The 20224-nt window shown below is 43.1% G+C and overlaps 2 protein-coding genes across 6 annotated transcripts in view; one reads left to right on the plus strand and one right to left on the minus strand.

The window, feature by feature from the left end:
* OSTF1 (osteoclast stimulating factor 1) overlaps positions 1–5111 on the minus strand; it is a 59130-nt gene extending 54019 nt beyond the window's left edge. The window contains exons 1-2 of the mRNA XM_066254351.1: positions 5040–5111; positions 3888–4371 (exon numbers count right to left, since the gene is read on the minus strand). Of these exons, the coding sequence (XP_066110448.1) occupies positions 3888–4371; positions 5040–5111 (556 nt within the window). The remainder of the gene's footprint in view (positions 1–3887; positions 4372–5039) is intronic.
* NMRK1 (nicotinamide riboside kinase 1) overlaps positions 4294–20224 on the plus strand; it is a 36590-nt gene continuing 20659 nt past the window's right edge. The window contains exons 1-6 of one of the 5 annotated variants that reach the window (XM_066257071.1): positions 5049–5177; positions 7440–7634; positions 7741–7775; positions 17455–17505; positions 18883–18973; positions 19247–19295. In XM_066257071.1, coding sequence (XP_066113168.1) covers positions 17477–17505; positions 18883–18973; positions 19247–19295 — 169 coding nt within the window. In that variant the 5' untranslated portion in view covers positions 5049–5177; positions 7440–7634; positions 7741–7775; positions 17455–17476. Of the gene's footprint in view, positions 4525–5048; positions 5178–7439; positions 7635–7740; positions 7776–17454; positions 17506–18882; positions 18974–19246; positions 19296–20224 lie in introns of those variants that run through there. The other 4 variants (XM_066257067.1, XM_066257069.1, XM_066257068.1 and 1 more) reach the window with 4 other exon arrangements.

Consider the following 20224-nt stretch of genomic DNA (forward strand, 5'->3'; position numbering starts at 1 on the left):
TCTTTCTCTTTCTTCCTCTCTCTCTCTCAAGTCAATGAAAAAAACTTAAAAAAATAAAAAATAAAAATAATCTATGAATACATAAATCTCCCTCATTAAACTCAAGACCCTCAAGAATGAGAACTTATTTCATTGCTCCTTGGAACCTCAGTGCCTAACACAGGTCCTAAAATATAGCTACACATATTAAGAAGTGCTTTTAGCAAATGAATTTTGATTGTGTCCAAAATCTCTAACAAAGTGACCCCTGGTATAACTTCAGGAAGAAAATTAAGGAAGTGCAAAGAAAAAATAAGTGACGGCCTTCCCACAAGCAGCTGATGAGTGCCTGTCTGGGCAGCCTCCATTCCAAAAAGGTCCCCTTCCGGGGAATTGCTAATCAGACCAATAGATACAGTAGCCTACATTATAGTTTAAAGTTCCTTGCTACTAAAATCTCCCATTAAGTCCTTTGTCCTCCTTCGCCCAGCTGCCCTTCTTTTAGCACTGCCTATGAAGTGAGCCATGCTGTTCTGCCAAGACTTGCTTTGCAGAAAGCTATGGGGACCACCACTGTGATCTTCCACTCAAATCTCAGTGCCACTAAAATAACTCTTCTCAAAGCAAGTAATACTTTTTAATTTTGTGAATACTAGGAATCTTGTAATTTATCTCCTACCTCTCTGCTTGAAGCTGACGGCCAAATCTACAACCCTCCTTTACAAACTTTGTAGGACCTTACAACATGTGTCTGAAAGCTAACTTTTCTACTGGTTTCCTCCTACTACTCTTTCCTCCCTCTACGACCCTGCTTTCTTTATTTTTATACTCTCATTTGGGATGAGGCAGAGTATCAACAAATCAAGAAACCAATAATTAAATCCCCCAGTCCAATCTTGCTTCAGACATTTTCACCTATGTAGCCTGTTTGCAGGACAAGTGAGTAAAGCTCAGCACCACTCTTCTTGCTGCTACCAACCAGGGGGTGACTTTTACGTGCATTTGTGACAAGAAAGTCTGACAGAGAACCAGAGGCACTTTCCTTTCTACTTCCTGCCCACAAGCTCTAAAATACATATGGCCATTCATATGAATGATGCACTGTAAGGCAGAATAGCATTACACTTAAGAACCCAGACCCTGGATCCAGACTACCTGAGTTCTAATCTTTCCTGCTCCTCTTCATCCAGCTACCGACCTTGAGCAAGTTACTTACTCTTTCTGTGCCTTGCCTTCACTCCCCACCTGTGCAATGGAAACAATAACGGTGCTGACCTCACAGGGTTGTAAGAAATAAAAGAAATAAATACATTTAAAGTGATTAGATCAGTGCCTGGCACACAGTAAATATGAGCCGGTACTGTAACAGGACAATTCTGTTTTCAATTAAGTCAGGCCACACAAAGTTTCAAGTCTGATTGCAAGTAATATTTCTTACTGTACAAACCAATTTCTGTGGTGACCTTATTTAAGTTTCGATGTCATTTATAAATAAGTGTTGAGTCCAAGTTCTCTCTAAACAGCAGTCATTTTCAACCATTTGCATTCTGGTTTGCAGAACAGGAGACAGCAGTGGCATTAGACAACAAAAATGGTTCCTGGAAGTTTATCCCCAACCGGCAAAACTATGATTCCTAAACCATAAGTGTGCATAAGTACACATTTACAAACTCATATGCACACACATATACATCACTGTTGATGTCCCTCCAGCTGCCAAAAAGACATCACTTAATGCAGGGGTCCCCAAACTTTTTACACAGGGGGCCAGTTCACTGTCCCTCAGACCGTTGGAGGGCCGGACTATAAAAAGAACTATGAACAAATCCCTATGCACACTGCACATATCTTATTTTAAAGTAAAAAAACAAAATGGGAACAAATATAATATTTAAAATAAAGAACAAGTAAATTTAAATCAACAAACTGACCAGTATTGCAATGGGAACTATGGGCCTGCTTTTGGCTAATGAGATGGTCAATGTGCTCCTCTCTCTGACCACCAATGAAAGAGGTGCCCCTTCCGGAAGTGCGGCGGGGGCCAGAAAAATGGCTCCCTCGGGCCGTAGTTTGGGGACCCCTGACTTAATGTCTAGAGGGATGAAAAACCTCATGAACAGGACACTCTAAAATATAGCACTTTGTTTCACTATCAAATAACAACTCTGGCCTGACCAGGCGGTGGCACAGTGGATGGAGTGTCAAACTGGGATGCGGAGGACCCAGGTTCAAGACCCTGAGGTTGCCAGCTTGAGCGCGGTCTCATCTGGTTTGAGCAAAAGCTCACCAGCTTGGACCCAAGGTTGCTGGCTCGAGCAAGGGGTTACTCGGTCTGCTGAAGGCCCATGGTCAAGGCACATATGAGAAAGCAATCAATGAACAACTTAGGTGTCGCAACATGCAACAAAAAACTAATGATTGATGCTTCTCATCTCTCCATTCCTGTCAGTCTGTCCCTATCTATCCCTCTCTCTGACTCTCTTTCTGTCTCTGAAAAATAAAAAAACAACAACTCTGCTTTGTTGAATACTTGAGGTCCCATCTGAGATTACAAAATTGCCACCTCCTACACATTCACTCAAAATGCAAATTCCTCATCAGATTCCACATCTTAAGAAGAACAGAGCCCAATTCTAGCCAAGCCCCATCTTTGTTCACAGCAGAGCCTAAATCCCAGCAACTTCCTCCACACCCAGCCCACCAATTTAATTTAATTCCTCAGTGAATCACTCTCCACATGTGAGTATGTACATAATTTTCAAGTAAAATTACTTGAAACTAACAATGCTTGAGGGCAAAGAAAAAAAAACTGAATGCAAGTTGCAGTGCTTGACTAAATTTTAGAAAAATAAAGAAAATAATTAATCGCTGATACTCTATGCCTTGCAATCAAGGTTACTTTGAAATGTAAGGTAAGTGGATAAATTTCAGCCTGTGCTGTACTAAAGTTACATGAGATTAAGAGAAAGAAAGAAAAACCTGACAGCATGTCAGAGCTATTTATTTTCCATTCCGTATATTTCCCATAATTACCTACGAAATGAAGGTAGGAAGAATTTTGTTATAAAGTATTGAGCTGAATACATCAGTCCCTTTTAAATTCTCTTTTCTCCCTATCACAGACAATATTCTAAGAATAAAGGAAAAAATTAACCTGGACTATTTGACAAGAAAACGATTTTGAGGAAGTTCCTAATCTCGCCCTCTCCAGTTTAGCAGGCCAAATTCACCGGGGAAGCGGAGGCTCAGAACCTGTACTACACGATAAAGTGACACTTCCTAATAGGAAAAGCCGAGATTACTCTGCCGCAGCCTAGATTGTTCTCGCCATGAACCCGAGTACAGAGTTTTGTTTTTTCTTCTAAATGTTTTCCCCAAGATTTCGAGGTCAATTCCAAACGATGTTCCTCTCAAAAGTCCCAAAGGAGACTCGCTCACCCACCCCTCCCTGCAAGCAGCGCACTTCCCGTTCGCTCTGGCCGGTCAAGAACTCTAACTTGACAGTGACACACTGAAAGAAAAAAAAAAAGGAAGTGGCTACAAGACCTTCTCAAGACAATTATTTAATTTATTTTTTAAAGGGAGATCGGTGGCCCTGTATACCACGAAAGCTTCAATAGGACGTAGCCATCACACCCACTTTCAAGTTGCAAAGAATGTCAATGTTGCAAAACCGAGGGCGACTCCTCTTTAAAAATAAACGTTTTAAAAATCCTCGAAATCCTCTTGCTACCCAAAACGGTCCCTCCCCTTTAGCGAATGCAACAAAGATAACAACTCTCATCCCGGTGGGTCGGATCTCGAGAGCGAGGCTCGGGGCCGGGTACGTGCCTAGTCCGCCGTGCCAAGTGGCAGAGGAAGCGCAGGGCACCGAGGCGATCAGGGGACCCAGCGAGCACCTCCCTTACCTGGTTTGACCGGTTTGGGTGGCGGCTTCGACATTTCGCTTCCTGGAGCAGCTGAGCCTAAAGTCCACGGACGAAAAGCCAACCGAATACCCCGCCAGTCGGTACTCCCGGCGCCCCCAAGTTTCTTTTTGTCTGGTTTGCAGTGCTGCGCCTTCAAGGACCTGCGCCCACCCTCGGCGGCAGGACCAGCGGACGCGGCAGAGCGGCTCCGCACAGTCCCCGCCCCGCCCCGCGGCCGCCGGAGCCGCCCGGAGCGCGCGGCCGGGCCGATGAGGAAGTGGCCGCCGCCTTGCCGAGCGCTAATTGGTTCCGACTCTGGCAGCTGCGGCGGGAGCGCGGGCGGCGCGCGCCCCCGAGGAGAAAGGGCCGGACCCTGCAGGGGCGCGCGCACAGCCACGCTCGCGGGAGCCCGACCCCGCCCAGCGGGGGCTGTGCCGGGCGCAGCGTCGGGCCGGGCCGGGACCGATCCCAAGGTTGAAGATCTCTACCTGGACCGCCTCTGACCCGAGAGGGGCGCTGGGCAAGAGACCGTGGGCCTCTCAGTTAGCGAGCTGTGGGGTTGCGGCGGGTTAGTGCCAAGCGCGCGCTGGGCCATCGCCTCTGCCGCATTGCTTGGGAGGACTAAAACTGGCGCCCGGTGAGTACCTGCCCGACCCCGCCGCGCCGCGCAGCCTCCCGGGGCGCGGAGTGTGTCCGGCGTGTTCCCGCGCTGGAGCCCGAACCTGGCTGCGTCTTGCAAGCCCCATAGAGACTCCTAACAACCCTGAAAGGGCTGATACGTGGCCTGCCAAGTGTACTCGTGACAGCTTAGTGCTTTCACGCCCCGCGATAACCCTTAAAATAGGAGTCCGCCTCCCCGAGATCGTACAGGTTGTGGGGAAAGTCACTGGGGACAAGACCAGGTCCTGATCTTCACGGCAGGAAGTCTTTTATTCCTCTCGCGTTGGGGTCGGCTGACTCTGCGGCCCGCCTGCCTCCTTTTATTGTACCGCTTGCTAACCGAGAATGGTTTTTAGATTTTTATATGGCTAACAAAAATATCAAAAAAATATTTTGTGAAAAGTATGTAAATTTTACACTTCTGTGTTCATAAAGCTTTATTGGAACACAGCTACACTCGTTTGCTTATTTATTGTCTGTGGCCGCTTTCACTTGACAAGAGCTGCCCGCCGCATCGTCCGAAGAATTTTCGATCAGAGACTTAACAGAAGTGTGCCCACCCATAACCTAACAAGGAACCCAAGGGCTGGATCACACAGAATCTGCAACGTTCATGAGTTCGGAAAAACAGTCAGTATTATAAACCAATTGTGTGTTTGGGGGTAAAAACATTAAAAAGAATATTTTTAAATCCTGCCCTGGCCGGGTATCTAAGTTGGTTAAAGAGTCCTCCCAGCATGCCAAGGTTGCCCGTTGGCTCCCGGGTTAGGACACATACTGGAATCAACCAATGAATGCATAAATAAGTGAACAACAAATCATCTCTTTCCCTCCCCACCCCCATTCCCTGGCTCTCTTTCTCTCTCTCCCCAGTCTCGCTCCCTCCCTTCCCTCCCTCCCTTCCTCTCTCTAAAATCGGTAAATTTAAAAAAAAATTTTTTTTTTTACTTTCTACGTGAGTGTCTACATAAAATGAAGCTTCAAAGTTTCAACTAGGGGTTAGTGAAAGATGGAGTGATTCCAAGAGAAAGGGGGATGGTTTGCATATTTTGAAACCTTAGCCTTGGGAGAGTTTTGTTTACTAAAAGGGAGCAAAGTTTACAATAGTAGGAAAAGTCTTCCCTGCTGCTTGGAAGAAGCTAATCAAAATACCTATTGAATAAAATAAATGAGAGAGAAGTTCTGAAAACATTTCACTCTTAGAAATATCAAACCGCTCTTTCAATTCATGGAAAAACAGAATCCCTCTTTCAGACAGTTTGTATTAGGGAGTTGCTTCATGCTTATAATCTGCTGAATCGGCACATGCCACCTGACCATTTTGCAGTTTGGAATTTAAAATATACCAAGTTTAGTCGTGAAATAAATGAAATATAATAAACATGAGCTATGAAAAAAAGGACTCAACAACATAGTTTACTTAGGTTTAAAAAAAGTATTAAAGATAATTAAAATTACTTATTTTGGATTTGCTCATGGATCTCTTATTTGGTGTTCTGTGCAGTTGAGGAAAGCTTTGCACTTATTAGGAGAATAAAGTATACAAATATCCCACGAGATTGGGTGTTGATTTATATTCCTAGTAATTGGATGCCCTGGATTGATGACGCTGGAAAGACCAAAAGGTTGTCTTTCTCTCTGGAGACATTGCAGTGATAAATAGTATGTAGTTGATCAAATTTGTGTTTGTTCCATGGAGCCTGCTGCTACGTATAGATATTTAGTGATGGCTAACTCCTGATTGAAAGCTTTTTAAGTGTGGTTTTAAAGTAGTTCTTAAGGAGGACAACTGGCAGTGAAATAGCAGAACATGGTGTTGAGGTGAACAGGTGCCAGGCTTGAACTTAGAATTCACCTGAAGCTTCCCTGTGCACCCAACAGTGTTAATGAAATTAAATGGCTTCAGGGATTTCTACACCCTCTCCCACCCCAGCTACTCACCCCAGACACAGGTCTTGCTTCTACTTCTTCCAGTTCCCCACCCTTACCAGCACATTGTCACCTGTTCATTGCTAATGGTCAGTACCCAACAGTTATCCAAACACTGTCTTATAATAGGCTAAGACTGCTGGTATAAAACTAAGAGTTCCAGTTTTGGTAAAAACTTGCATTTGACAGGGGGAGTTCCCTCCTGAGCCTGAGAGATTTTATAATATTAGGTTTTTGATGCTCCCTCACTCCTAGTTTCTGAATTGCTAGAGTTTCCACATGATAATCCCTTCAAACCTATTTCTGGGAACCTATTTCCACATTCACTTGTTATTCACATGCTGTATAATTGATACAATACCCTAGTGTGTGTGCACAGATGTGGCAAGAAGAACTGGGGACCAGTAATCCTTGCCATTCAGTGTGCACAGCAAATATACACCCATCAATAAAAAGGACATTTATTATACATGAGAACCTCACAAGCCAGCGCATGTGCACCATTCTTTCTTTTTATCTTTATTGAATTTATTGAGATGACATTGCTTAATAAAATTATATAGGTTTCAGGTATACAATTCTATAATATACCATCCGCATGTTGTATTGTGTGTTCACCACTCTAAGTCAGGTATCCTTCCATCACCATTTATCACCCGGCCATCCTCCTCTACCTTCCCCCACCTTCCTTTCTGTCTAAATCGCATATTGTTGTCTGTGTCTATGAGTTTTCTTTTAGTTGTTGTTTTTTTTTTTTTTTGCTTGATCTCCTCACCTTTTTCACCCAACCCCTTAATCCCCCTCCCCTCTAATAGCTATCAGTCCATTTTCTATATTTACAAATCTATTTTCTTTTTTCTTTTTTAATGAAAGAGAGACAGAGAGAGAGAGATGAGAAGCATCAACTCGTAGATACGGCACTTTAGTTGTTCATTGATTACTTTTCATATGTGCCTTGATCAGGGGGCCCCAGCCAAGCCAGTGACCCCTTGCTCAAGCCAGGAACTATGGGATCATGTCGATGATCCCATGCTCAAGCCTGCAACCCTGTGCTAAAACTGGTGAACCTGCGCTCAAGCCAGTGACTTTAAGGTTTCAAACCTGGGACTTCAGTGTCCCAGGTCAACACACACTATCCACTGTGCCACCACCACTCAGGTGAGTCTATTTCTATTTTGCTTGTTTATTTTGTTCATTGGACTCCACATATAAGTGAATTCATATGATAATTATCTTTCTCTGACTGTCTTATTTCACTTAGCAGAATGTTCTCCAGGTCCATCTATGCTGTTGTAAAAGGTAAAACTTCCTTCTTTTTAAGGCCAAGTAGTATTCCATTGTACCACAGCTTTTTTATCCACTCATCTACTGAACACCATCTTTTCTTTGCTCTTGGTAAGAAAGTGCTTTTTAGCAGCTTGGAAAGAGGAAAGAAGTTAACTTCTTTGGTCTAGTTTTGTTTCTTGCTTTCCAAAAACTTACTCGCTGTGTGACCTTGGCAAGTCACTCCATTTTCTGGGTCAGTTTCAACTTCTGCAAAATGAAGGGGTAGACTAAGTAAACTCCAAGGCAATACTTCTCTAGGCTTGAGAGTTTAATGTTCTGACAAACCATCTAAAATTAAGTAAAGTGGGTGCAAGGAATGACAAAGTTTTATTTATTTATTATTTCTTTTGCCAAGTAAGGACATCAATCTACTATTTACTGCATAAGAGAAAAGACATTTATCACCAAAAAAAATTAAAAAGGCACCATCTCAGGATAAAGGGCAGCCTTTTTCTTCCCCCAGAAAAGAATAGTTACCAACCTTGCACTAACATATTAAAAAGAAGAATAAGGTAAAATTAAAATCAAAAGCAGAAAAACTATGTGGATAAAAAGGGGCCACATCCTAAACCTGACAAGCTCAGGGAAGGCCTGCAGGGTGGGCCTCACAGACTCAGAAACTAAAAATAACGATATAATAATGGTCAGAATGTAAATATTCCTAACTAAAAGCTAGTCATGGCAGGTAGTCACATCCTAGGCCTGCAGCTTCCTTGGCAAAGGTCAGTCTTTACTGTAAGGAAGCCTGTCTGTTGTCCTTTTGCATCTAAAATAACAAACCCTTGGAATGTCAGAGTAATCCCCTTTTCCCAGACCCCTCTGAATACCACCTTGCACCAGGGCACAAGGCCAAGGACCCCTCATTGCTTGTTTCCTAAATACCATCACTGTGGGCTGTGATGTTAATTGTTCACTGTCCTGGACCCACCAGAGTAAAAGAAGTGTCTGTGTTTTACTCTTGATCCAATCCTAGAGATTTCCCCACTTCGCTTTCTCCTGCCTCCCTAAAAACCAGTGGATTTCATGTATTAATCCTGTTCATTGGTATTTTGTGTGTGTGCTTTATAGACTCTATTTTGTTTAATTCTGCTCTGATCTTTATTGTTTCCTTTCTTCCACTCGCTTGGGGCTTTGTTTGTTGTTCTACAGCACCTTTTGGCACCTTCCATGAAGCCTCTTGCAAGGTCCCTTCTGCTCATACAATCAAGCGGGTTCTGCTGTTGCCACTGAGAATTCACCTACATAGAGCACCCTCTGTAGACCTGCTTTCCTGACTGAGAGGAACGGGCTCTGCACTTGTAGAGACAGGGAGCAAGCCAGAATGCGCAGGGCTGCTCCCTCCTGTGTCTAGGAAGGCAGGGCCAAACTGTCCATCCCAGTAGAGTTATTGGAGCAGAGTGGGGTTGGTGCGGGCTAACGGCAGGGGCAGCTGTGTGAGACATTGTGTCAGGCAGAGGCAGAACAGAGGGGACCTGTCATTCCCAGGTACCTTCATCTCCTCTACTCCCTGCCCCTCCCCTTCGCTCCTTCCTGGCCTCTCCTCTTCCCTCCCTCCCTGAGGTCTCACCCCCCAGTCTCGGCACCCCTCCTTTCCCAAACAAGGCTCAAAGGGACAGGGGACCTTGGATGTAGGGAAAGGTATCCAACACCTTAAAATTATTTTTACATTAGACCAAGAATCTCCAGTTCGAGAGACCTGTTCTAAATAAATAAAGATTTATGGATGCAGACTTGCCCTTCCACATGAAGATAGGAGTGAAAAATTGAAAACAGCTCGTGTTCCACAGTAGAGCCTTGGGAAATTCTGAAGTGGGGACACAGAAAATGCCAAGGAGGAAAAGAACTAACTGGCAGAGTCCACCCCTGGGGAAATGTGGTTCTGGATGGGTACACATCTGGAAACCCTCCCCACCTGAAACCCACAGGTGTGGAAACACACACACATGGACACATGGGTGTGAGAACACAGGGACACACACGTGCACATGCCCACACAGGGAAAGGACTGGAACAGTGGGCACCCCGTGTCAGGGCTCTCCTCCCTGGAAGGACTTTGTACTTTCCTTGATTCTGAATTCCTTTAGAATTCATTATTGTACTATAATAAATGTTTATTTTCCTTGTCATTAATCTCTTAGAATAAAAATTAAATAATGTACTTTACTCCATAGATAAGTGATAATGGATAACATTGAACATATGATTTTAATATTTTTAGAACTATCAAAGTTATGCATGCATTATAAAAATTTGGGCATCACCTCAAAGAGAAGATAAGAGATTTATAAGCCTCACTGCACAGGTGACCATCATGACTGGCTTGGTGGATATCTCACAGGGTTCGCCGGTCTCATTGTCTTGACTGTCTCTGTTACACTCAGACTGATTTTCACATATGTATGTTTTCCTGTTAAAATCATACGTATGTGGTCTAACAGGTGGGCTCCTGGATGCAGACAGTTGGTCTATGTGTCTCATGTAAGGGGACCCCTGAGGTCTTTATCTGTCAGCATGTAGGGCCTCCCACACCTACTTTTGCAGCTGTTCAGTTTCCCTCTTTCATGTGGATTAGAATTGCTTGGTCCCATTCTCCATGGCCATAGGTATTTTTCCTAATTTCTGGCTATTTCATCAGAGCGCTGAGGGGCAGTCTCGAAAGTACATTTTGATAAATAGAGCAAGAATTTCTGTGAGGTAACCTCCTAGGGTGTGAGCACTGCCAGGTGAAGGTGAGCACCTGTGGAAGTTTGACAGGTGCTGCACACTGTTCTTTCGGTGTGGGGGGGAGGCTTTCACAGGGAGCTGCTGGGGCTTCTCCTTCCTCACTTTGTCCCCAGGGCTGATCGCCATCAGACCAGAGGCCATCCAGTCTGTTAGTAACAGTGCTGTCTTCCCAGTGTTTACATTGCCTGTGTGTCCCCATGGGGCCGTTAGGCATCTCTAATGTGCATCTCTAAAGTGCACGTGTTTGCCCTCTGTCCCTTTAGAAAACACCAACTTAGAAAGTTTTCTTCACTACAGAGATGTTAACCTTTCTCTGGTCTTGTGTGAGAAATGTTGTCCAGCATGTGGTTTGTATTTTCAAATTTCTGCATTTTTCTCTTTTTTGTTTTGGGCACAAGAAAAGCCAGCTGTTACCTAACTGGCTTCTGACAGCAGTCTCTACCCCTAGATGATACACACACTTCACACTTAACAAAAGAGCTTTTTTTTTTTTTTTTTTTTTTTTTACATCTGATCTCTAATCCATTGCTGGGAAATGACCAGAATAGGTAAGGGGCATAGACAGAAAAGGATCAGGGCTTGCCAGGGGCAGGAGGAGTGGGGTGAGGGCTTTTGGTGCAGGGTCTCTTATTGGGAGAAGGAACATTCTGCAACTAGATAGTGGCCATGCTCGCACAGCATCGTGAATGTACTTCATGCTCAGGAATGGCACAATTTAAAATATAAACAATAACGTTTTTTTATTACTTAAGATACTTAATTATGCCATGAAAAAACAAAGGATAAAAAAAAGAAATAAACTCCCATAATCCCAAATAAAGAAAATAAAATACTGAATCACGCCATAGAGAAGAAAAACATACCAATTGTAGAAAGTAAGAAAAAAGTCAAAGAGGAGGCGTATAAAGATTCTTCTCATGGCTGGACGACTGAGCTCTAGAGGTGGCTCTAGAGCTGGCCCTGCCGCATTTTCCAGAGGCAGCTCCTCCCTTCTGCAGGCCCCAAGGCATGTTGGGGAGAGGCTGCCTCAGGCAGGGGTGGCAGGGCCTCAGGTGGCTTAGGAGATGCTGCGCCGGCCGGCTCCAGCGCTGCAGCTGGCGTGGCTGCTGGAGGGGCACAACCGCTGGTGTAGGGCACTGCTCCCAGTCCGTCTGCCTCCAGGTCTGCCCATGCAGCCGGCTCCATGGGATGTCCCACAGGTGTAGCAGCAATGGCTCTGCCTCCTGGGCGGCTGCTGCTAGAGTTACAAGAGGAGAAAAGATTGATCACCTATGTGCCTGCATTTCAATGTTCCTCCCAAAGATAGAACACAGCTGCAGCCCAGGGCCCATACAGGACGTCCTCCCTGCTGGCAGTTCAGCAAATAGATGGTCTGAGGCTGGTCTTTGCTCCTGGCCTCTGGGGGTGACCCCTGTGCGTCTGGCACCAACCCTCCCCAATAATCTTCCATGTACCTCCAGCTCCCATGCACCGCCACCTCCCTCACCTTCTCACCCTTGGGCTCTGCCTACTTGGGCTCCAGGTCCTCCTGCCCAATTGGTTTAGCATGGGCCTAGTGCCCCAGGTTGGAGTCAGAAATCATTAGCTGCCCATGAAGCTTGGGCGGTGTCATGGGAGGAGGCCTGTAGAGCCTGGGCAGCTTCGGCCATCCACAGGCCCTGGTTCCACGGGCCCTGGTTCCACAGGCCCTGCTTCCCCAGGCTCCCGGGTGGCCACACTCACTTCAGGCCTGCTGTGCTTTTGGTGGTGTGGCACAATTACCCGTCACTGGTGGAGATGGGGTTGAGGGGTCTCCTCGTCCAGCTGCTGCTCCTCAGTGTCCTTGGTTGAGTTCTGCAATGACAGTGAGCAGCAGCAGGTCAGAAGACATCAAGCCCTGACTGGCCCTCATTGTTCCCACTTCTGCCCACCGGACCTTCTGCTCCTGGATCAGGGTCAGCCCTGTGTCTGCACAGACCTCCACCCAAGGGAAATGAGATTCACCTCCAGTGCTCGGGTGAACCTTGGGCAGAGGGTGCCGCTCGCACTCTGTGTCCACCCAGCCAGCCTTGACCTAGGGTGTGAACATGACAGGCCCGCCAGGCTTCTGATGCCTGCTCAGCCTGTTCCTGCTCCTGGCAGGCCTTCCTTAGGTGAACCCCTCTTCTACACACACACAGGGGACATAGGGCTGCTCAAGTAGGATCAGAGTGGTGACTTGGCCTCAACAAAACCACCCTGAGCAACCAGGTGTTACCTCTGGATCCCCCCGTGTAAAGAGCCACAGACATCTGGGCTGAGTCCACAGGAACATACCATCATGGCTGGCATTTTGGGGGCCACAGTCACTGGGCATTGGCATACAACAGGAGAACATTCTGTGAGTTCAAATGTCTCTAGCCAAGTGAGCTGAGGAGAGGCTGTGTTAGAATGTGGCTGCCTGGTTACCAGGGCTGTGCTCTATGGTCAGGAAGTGCGGTCACTGCCTGGGTCCCCTACCCTGAGTGGCTGCCCAGACAAGAGCAGTGACTTCACTTCCTGGCAAAGGCAGTCAGCTCACTACACCACGCAGTGAAACATGTATCAGGAAAAAAAGATTACTAAGACAAATGTTTGAGATTTTACCGTCTACGATATCTTCTAGGAATTTATGGTTTCAAGTCATAAAATGAAGACTTGAATCCATTTTGAGTTTACTCTTGTGTATGGTATAAGAAGGTTGTCTTCTTTGTTTTGCATGTATCTAATTTTCTCAAACCATTTATCGAATACAAGGTCTTTACCCCATTGTATTTTCTTGCTTTCTTTATCAAATTTTAATTGACCATATAGATATGGGTTTATTTCTAGGCCTTTTATTTTGTTCCATTGAGGTATATGTCTGATTTTATGATAGTACCACGCTGTTTTGATTACTATAGCCTTGTAGTATAATTTGATATCAGGTAGTGTGATACATGAGGCTGTTTGGGGTCTTTTGTGATTCCATGTAAATTTGTGGATTAAATATTTTAGTTCTGTGAAATACACCATTAGTATTTTGATAGGAATTGTGTTGAACATGTAGATAACTTTGGTAGTATTAAAATGTTAATGATCTTTTTTTCTTTTTTCTTTTTTTTTTTTTACAGAGACAGAGAGTCAGAGAGAGGGATAGACAGGGACAGACAGACAGGATCGGAGAGATGAGAAGCATCAATCATTAGTTTTTCGTTGCGCATTGCAACACCTTAATTGTTCATTGATTGCTTTCTCATATGCCTTGACCGGGGACCTTCAGTAGACCGAGTAACCCCTTGCTGGAGCCAGTGACCTTGGGCCCAAGCTGGTGAGCTTTTGCTCAAACCAGATGAGCCCTCGCTCAAGCTGGCGACCTCAGGGTCTCGAACCTGGGTCTTCCGCATCCCAGTCTGACGCTCTATCCACTGCACCACCGCCCGGTCAGGCAAAATGTTAATGATCTTTAGGCTTCGTGTTTGTGAGCATGATACATGTTTCCATTTATTGGGATCTTCTTCAATTTTTTGTCATTGTCTTATAATTTTCGAGTACAGGTATTTTTAATTAATTATTTTAATTTTTTATTTTTAAATTTTCTATATTTTTAAAAATTAAATTTATTGGGATAACATTGGTTAATAAAATTATATAGGTTTCAGGTGTATAACTTTTTTCTTGCGGCATTGTAAACAGGATTATTTTCCAGGTTTCCCTTTCTGAAAATTCATTATTGGTGTATAAAACTGCAACTGATTTCTGAATATTAATTTTGTATCCTGATACTTTGCTGAATTCATTTATCACTTCTAGTAGTTTTCTGGTAGAATCTTTAGGGTTATCTGCATGCAGTGTCATATATTATCTGCAAATAATAAGAGTTTTACTTCTTTACAATGTGGATGGCTTTTATTTTTTCTTCTTGTCTAATTTTTGTGGCTAAGACTTCCAGTACTATGTTGAATAAGAGTGGTGACAGTGGACATCTCCATCTTGTTTTTGATAATTAGGGAAATGCGTATGATGTGAGCTGTGGGTATGTCATATTTGGCCTTTATTATGTTGAGATTTGTTCCCTCCATTCCCAACTTAACTGAGTTTTTATCATGAATGAGTGCTGGATTTTGTCAGATGTCTTTTCTATATCTATTGCTACAATCATATGATTGTAATCCTTCATTTTGTTTATATGGTGTATCACCTTAAATGATTTGCAGAGATTGGACCAGATTTGCATTACAAGAATAAATCCTACTTGTTTATTGTATATGATTTTTTAAATGCATTGCTTGACTTAGTTTACTAATATTTTGTTGAAGATTCTTGCATCTATGTTTATTAGAGGTTTGGCCTATAATTTTCTTTCTTTTTAGTATCTTTATCTGGTTTTAGAATTAGGATAATGTTGGCCTTGTAAAATAAGCTTAGGAGTATTTCCATATCTTGAATTTTTTGGAATGGTTTGAGAAAGATAAGTGTTAGTTCTTCATTCAATTTTTGGTAAAATTTATCTGTGAAGCCACAGCCCAGGACTTTTGTCTCTTGGCAATTTCATGATTACTGCTTTAATTTCACTAGTTGTAATCGGTCTGTTTAGATTTTTAGTTTTTTCTTCATTCAGCTTCTTAGATTGTATGTTTCTTGGAATTTATCAATTTCTTCCCGATTATCCAATTTGTTGGCATAGAGTTGAGTGTAATATTTTCTTATAATCCTTCATATAACTGTGGTGTCAGCTGTTATTTCTCCTCTTTCATTTTTTATTTTATTTATTTGGATTTTCTCTCTCTTTTTCTTGAAAAGTCTGGTTAAAGGTTATTAATCCTCCTTTGATTCTAATGTGTAAAAATTAAGTTAATGTATAAATAAGCTTCAAAACTGCCATTTTCCAGAGCATTATCTCAATCCATTCAGACCTTGTTTGCCAGCAATTGTCAGTTTGGCTCAAATAAACTCATAAAAAGTCTCTACAGGTTTGGACGTTTCCTACATTGACAATTATAGCATAAAAATTTACAGTACTCACTGTATGCAGTTGTTCCCTTGATACTCTGTCAATTTGGGTGTAATAAATACTCAATAATGCAACTCCTGGTGAAACTCAGATGTTCAACTTTTCTGCTGTTTTATTTTTAGCACATTGTTGAATTCTTGTCTCACATCAGCTTGTTAATGAAAATAGAACTGAATCTTGGGAAATTGCTCTTAATTTGGAATATTCTGAATAAACTGAGACGATGCCAAGAAACAACAGCCCTCTCTCCACCAGGTTCTTCTCTCACCCCCTCTTCCCAGGGGAAGGCTAGACACAGGTCAGAGACAGGCATTGGCAGGGTGGCTGGGAACCTCCATCCAGAGGCCACTCACCCTGGACAGCACAACTTAGGTCCCTGATGATCCAACCAAAGCAATCAGGAATAATGAGCAGTTTTCTAAAGTCTCTCCAGCAAACTTCAATTTTTCACTTAAAAAGGTGAAAATGGCCCATTGGAAGGGAACGCTATGGTGAACCTTAGATGACCATGTGTGAAACTGCCCTCCACTTCTGAGACCAGGGGTCAACAGACAATGACCTGTGGCTAAAAACTGGACCTCTGCTTGAACACTGGCTGTCAAATTCCTGATTGGGAGCACAAACTTTCAAATGCAGTAAGGGAAGTGTTATCCAAACAAACAAACAAAAAAAAGAAAAGCATCCTTCTCATTAGTAGACATGTTTTACCAAAAATAATTGTACTCAATTATTATGATGTTTTGACTTTCATAAAAAAAAATTGTGGAGGCCCTGGCCGGTTGGCTCAGTGGTAGAGCGTTGGCCTGGCGTGCAGGAGTCCTGGGTTCAATTCCCAGTCAGGGCACACAGGAGAAGCGCCCATCTGCTTCTCCACCCCTCCACCTCTCCTTCCTCTCTGTCTCTCTCTTCCCCTCCCGCAGCCAAGGCTCCATTGGAGCAAAGATGGCCGGGTGCTGAGGATGGCTCTGCGGCCTCTGCCTCAGGCACTAGAATGACTCTGGATGCAACAGAGCGATGCCCCAGAGGGGCAGAGCATCACCCCCTGGTGGGCATGCCGGGTGGATCCCGGTCGGGCGCATGTGGGAGTCTGTATGACTGCCTCCCCATTTCCAGCTTCGGAAAAATGCAAAAAAGAAAAAAAAAATTGGGGAAAATTTTTTTCTCTCTTGTAGAAATTCCTGCATAATAACCTGGATTTTGCCTCTTAGCCCAGAGAACCTCTACTATTTACAGTCTATCCCATTCCTAGGAAAATGTGTCTACCCTGGCCCTAGACCTAGTCTTTTCAGTGAGAAAATAGTGCCCTTAAAGGGCATTAACTTCCTTTTGCCTTTGGCCAACAGTACCTTTATCCCCATCTCAAAAGGGGGTCTGGGGGGAGAGGCTCTGCTGGTCCCTCCACGGAGGCAATGGGTCATCTCCAAGTGACTGAATCATGCAAGTAAAAGGTGACCTGGCTAAGGGGCGTATGAAACAGTAGTGTGCTCTACGGCCTAGCAACTCTTCCAGAGCCTTGAGAACAGACCTTGAAGGTAGATGTTTTGTCACCAAGGCCCTTTCAGTTCACTTGACTTGGGCATATAGGCCCTGAGCATGCGCCATCTGTTGGCACTTAGCAGGGGAGTATGGCAGAGAGAAGCCAGTACAAGCATACCTCGTTTTATTGCACTTTACAGATGTTGCACTTTTTTTACAAAGTGAAGGCCAGACCCTCCACCAGCAAAAAGATTATGATTCCCTTTATTGCAGGGTGGTCTGGAACTAAACCCACGATATCTCTGAGGTATGCCCGTACAGTGTGAAGCTCTTCCACAGAATGTGGTTAATCCAGGGGTGAGGTAGCCATCTTTCTCCCCCTGCTGGTCCTCCTAATTTACACTCTTTCCTTTGCCTCTTCAGACATCTAAGTGATAAGCATTTGATTTTTTTTTTTTTTAGGAAGACATTTTCAAAGCTAATTATGAAAACATTTGTCATTGGAATCGGTGGGTAAGTAATGTTGCTACAAACAGCTGGTCAAGATATTGAGGATGTCCAAAGGGTGTTTTAATGTGGATGTGGTGGGGGAAGGAGAGGCAGTGAGGATTCTGAGTCCTGGAGAAAGCAGGCCACTATCGAATGTAAAACAGTGCAGCACCGGCTACATAAATGCCAGTGAGAGACGGGAGAGTTTTCTTATAAACAGAAAAACAACACAGTCGATAAGCAAAGTATGCCTACTTTATCATCTATTTTTTGGAGCTGATACCAGAGGCAAGGCCTGATCAGATGTTACTTTGGGTCGGGATGGTTTCATTCCCCATATGGCTGCTTCCCCAGTGTAACACTGGAGAAAATCTATCATTTCTTTTCTCTTATGCTCAGCTTTGGATATTGGAATATGGAACCACCTCACCTGACTAGTGTGATAACCCTAAAATGGACCTCCCACCTAGCCCTAAGGTGAAGAAAGATTAAAGGAAAAAGAGACACCACAGAGAAGTAAATTCATGATAGGTGGGATTGTAATAAGCCACTCCTCCATTTTTTTATACTGTGCATTGAAACAAAATCACAATAACCACAGGCAGTTTTATCCTTGCACTAAAATGTGCTACTCATGTTCTGTGTTACATATAAACCCTGTGAATGTTTCATCATAGACAAAAAATTCTTTTGATTCCAAAACAACAGCTGTATTTTTAGTATTGGTATTACCCACTTTACTTGCCCAGTAGTTAGTTACCTTTCTATTCAACCCTTCCAGCTTCTTTCTTACCATTTATTACATCAGGTCTATTTATGCCTGTGGTTTTGCCAACAGAAAAACATCTATGAAAGAAGTATTTTTTTCCTTAGGTACTAAATATTGTTTTAAATATTCTTTTTCTAAGATAATTTTTATATGGTCTGTGTTTTGTTTTGTTTTGTTTTGTTCTAGCAAGAGAAAAATAGAGGGACAGACAGAAAGGAAGGGAGAGAGAGAAAAAGCATCAATTCTTCATTGCGGCACCTTAGTTCATTGATTGCTTTCTCATATGTGCCTTGATTGGGGGGCTCCAGCCAAGCCAGTGACCCCTTGCTCAAGCCAGCTAACTTAGGCTTTAAGCCAGCAACTATGGGGTCATGTCTATGATCTTATGCCCAAGCTGGCCACTCTGTGCTCAAGCTGGTGAGACCATGCTCAAGCCAGATGAGCTGGCACTCAAGCCAGGGAACTCAGGGTTTTGAACCTGAGTCCTCAATGTGCCAGGCCAATACTCTATCCACTGCTCCACCACCTTGGCAGACTAAATGTTCCATGTTTTTAATGCATCTTCTTGGTATTTTCAGTATTTCCAAAAAAAAAAAAAATCTTTTATTAATTAATTTTTTTTTTGGCTTCAGTGTGACAAATGGTGGGAAGACAACACTGGCTAAAAATTTGCAGAAACATCTCCCAAACTGCAGTGTCATATCTCAGGATGATTTCTTTAAGGTAATTTATTTAACACAAAAGATGTCCTAAGATGTTCTATTTGCAAAGTTAAATGAATGACATCCAAAAAACCTTTGCTGAGTGATACAGCTTTTGAAGTGAAGGTAGAGTCAATGCAGTAGTGTTACTTTTCCACTAGATGGCACTACTATTGATGCTGTTCTTATATTTTTATTTATCCTCGTCATCCAATGCATTTATTAAAGGTTTATTGCCTTTCATTCTGTAATTCTGCACTGCAAAGTTTTTATTGATACTTTATTATTTTTTCAGCCAGAGTCTGAGATAGAGACAGATAAAAATGGATTTCTGCAGTATGATGGTAAGTAGATGAACTTGTGAAAATATTATACTTTCGTGTTCATTTTCTCTTCAAACACAAATACTTTACTGTCTATGAAGACATTCTCAAAGTATCTTTTAAAATATATCACTGTACTTTAAACCTGCTTTTGTAAAGATTTGTGATTTATGTTCAGCTATTTTTAAAATTGAAATCTTTTCCCCAGTTTTATATTTAAAACTGAACACCCTGGAATGATATAGATATCTCTTCTGAAGCTGAGGCACTGTGGGTGCACTGGCACTCTAGTCTTCCCTGCCTGGGGAATGCACACCAAACTATACTTCCCTCCCACCCCCCAGTCTCACCTAGAACTCACTCTAAGCATCATCTTCTAGCCTTCTTTCCCAGTGACCAGGGTGAACTGGGCAGCGTGTTTCCTTTTCATCGATCAGAAAGGACAGTGATTATTGTTAAGATGGATTCACCTCACTTCTCTGCCCAATCTAACACTGCTTTGAAACCAAAGGATTAAAGTCCATCAAAAAATTTTTATTTTCCTATAAAGAATATCATGCTAATAAACTATATCTAATGGTATTATCAGCTTTTATAACTAACAAGATGATCACTGAGAGCTTATGTAAACTAGCAACCAAGAGATTTCTCTTGAGGATCTATAAAATATGTTCTTTATTTTTCACTGATAATCTTGGAGGGAAAATGTTGCATAGTTAGTTCTTACCTACACGTGATAGTTTTAAGAGAGGCAAAGTCCTTGACTTGCGGTCTGTTCTTGTGTCTTGAGCTGCAGCCAGGATATTATTTTGACAATATATTCCCCTCCTCTAAAGGTTAGTAAAGAAGATTATTACAAAGTAGAATTAAACAAGGAAAAACTGTTTTTAATAATAGGCAAAGAGTTATTCTTAATTTAAATGAGTTCTTACAAACTGATAAGAAAATCA

Source organism: Saccopteryx bilineata, chromosome 2 (assembly GCF_036850765.1).
Source record: "Saccopteryx bilineata isolate mSacBil1 chromosome 2, mSacBil1_pri_phased_curated, whole genome shotgun sequence".
Classification (NCBI taxonomy): Eukaryota; Metazoa; Chordata; class Mammalia; order Chiroptera; family Emballonuridae; genus Saccopteryx; species Saccopteryx bilineata.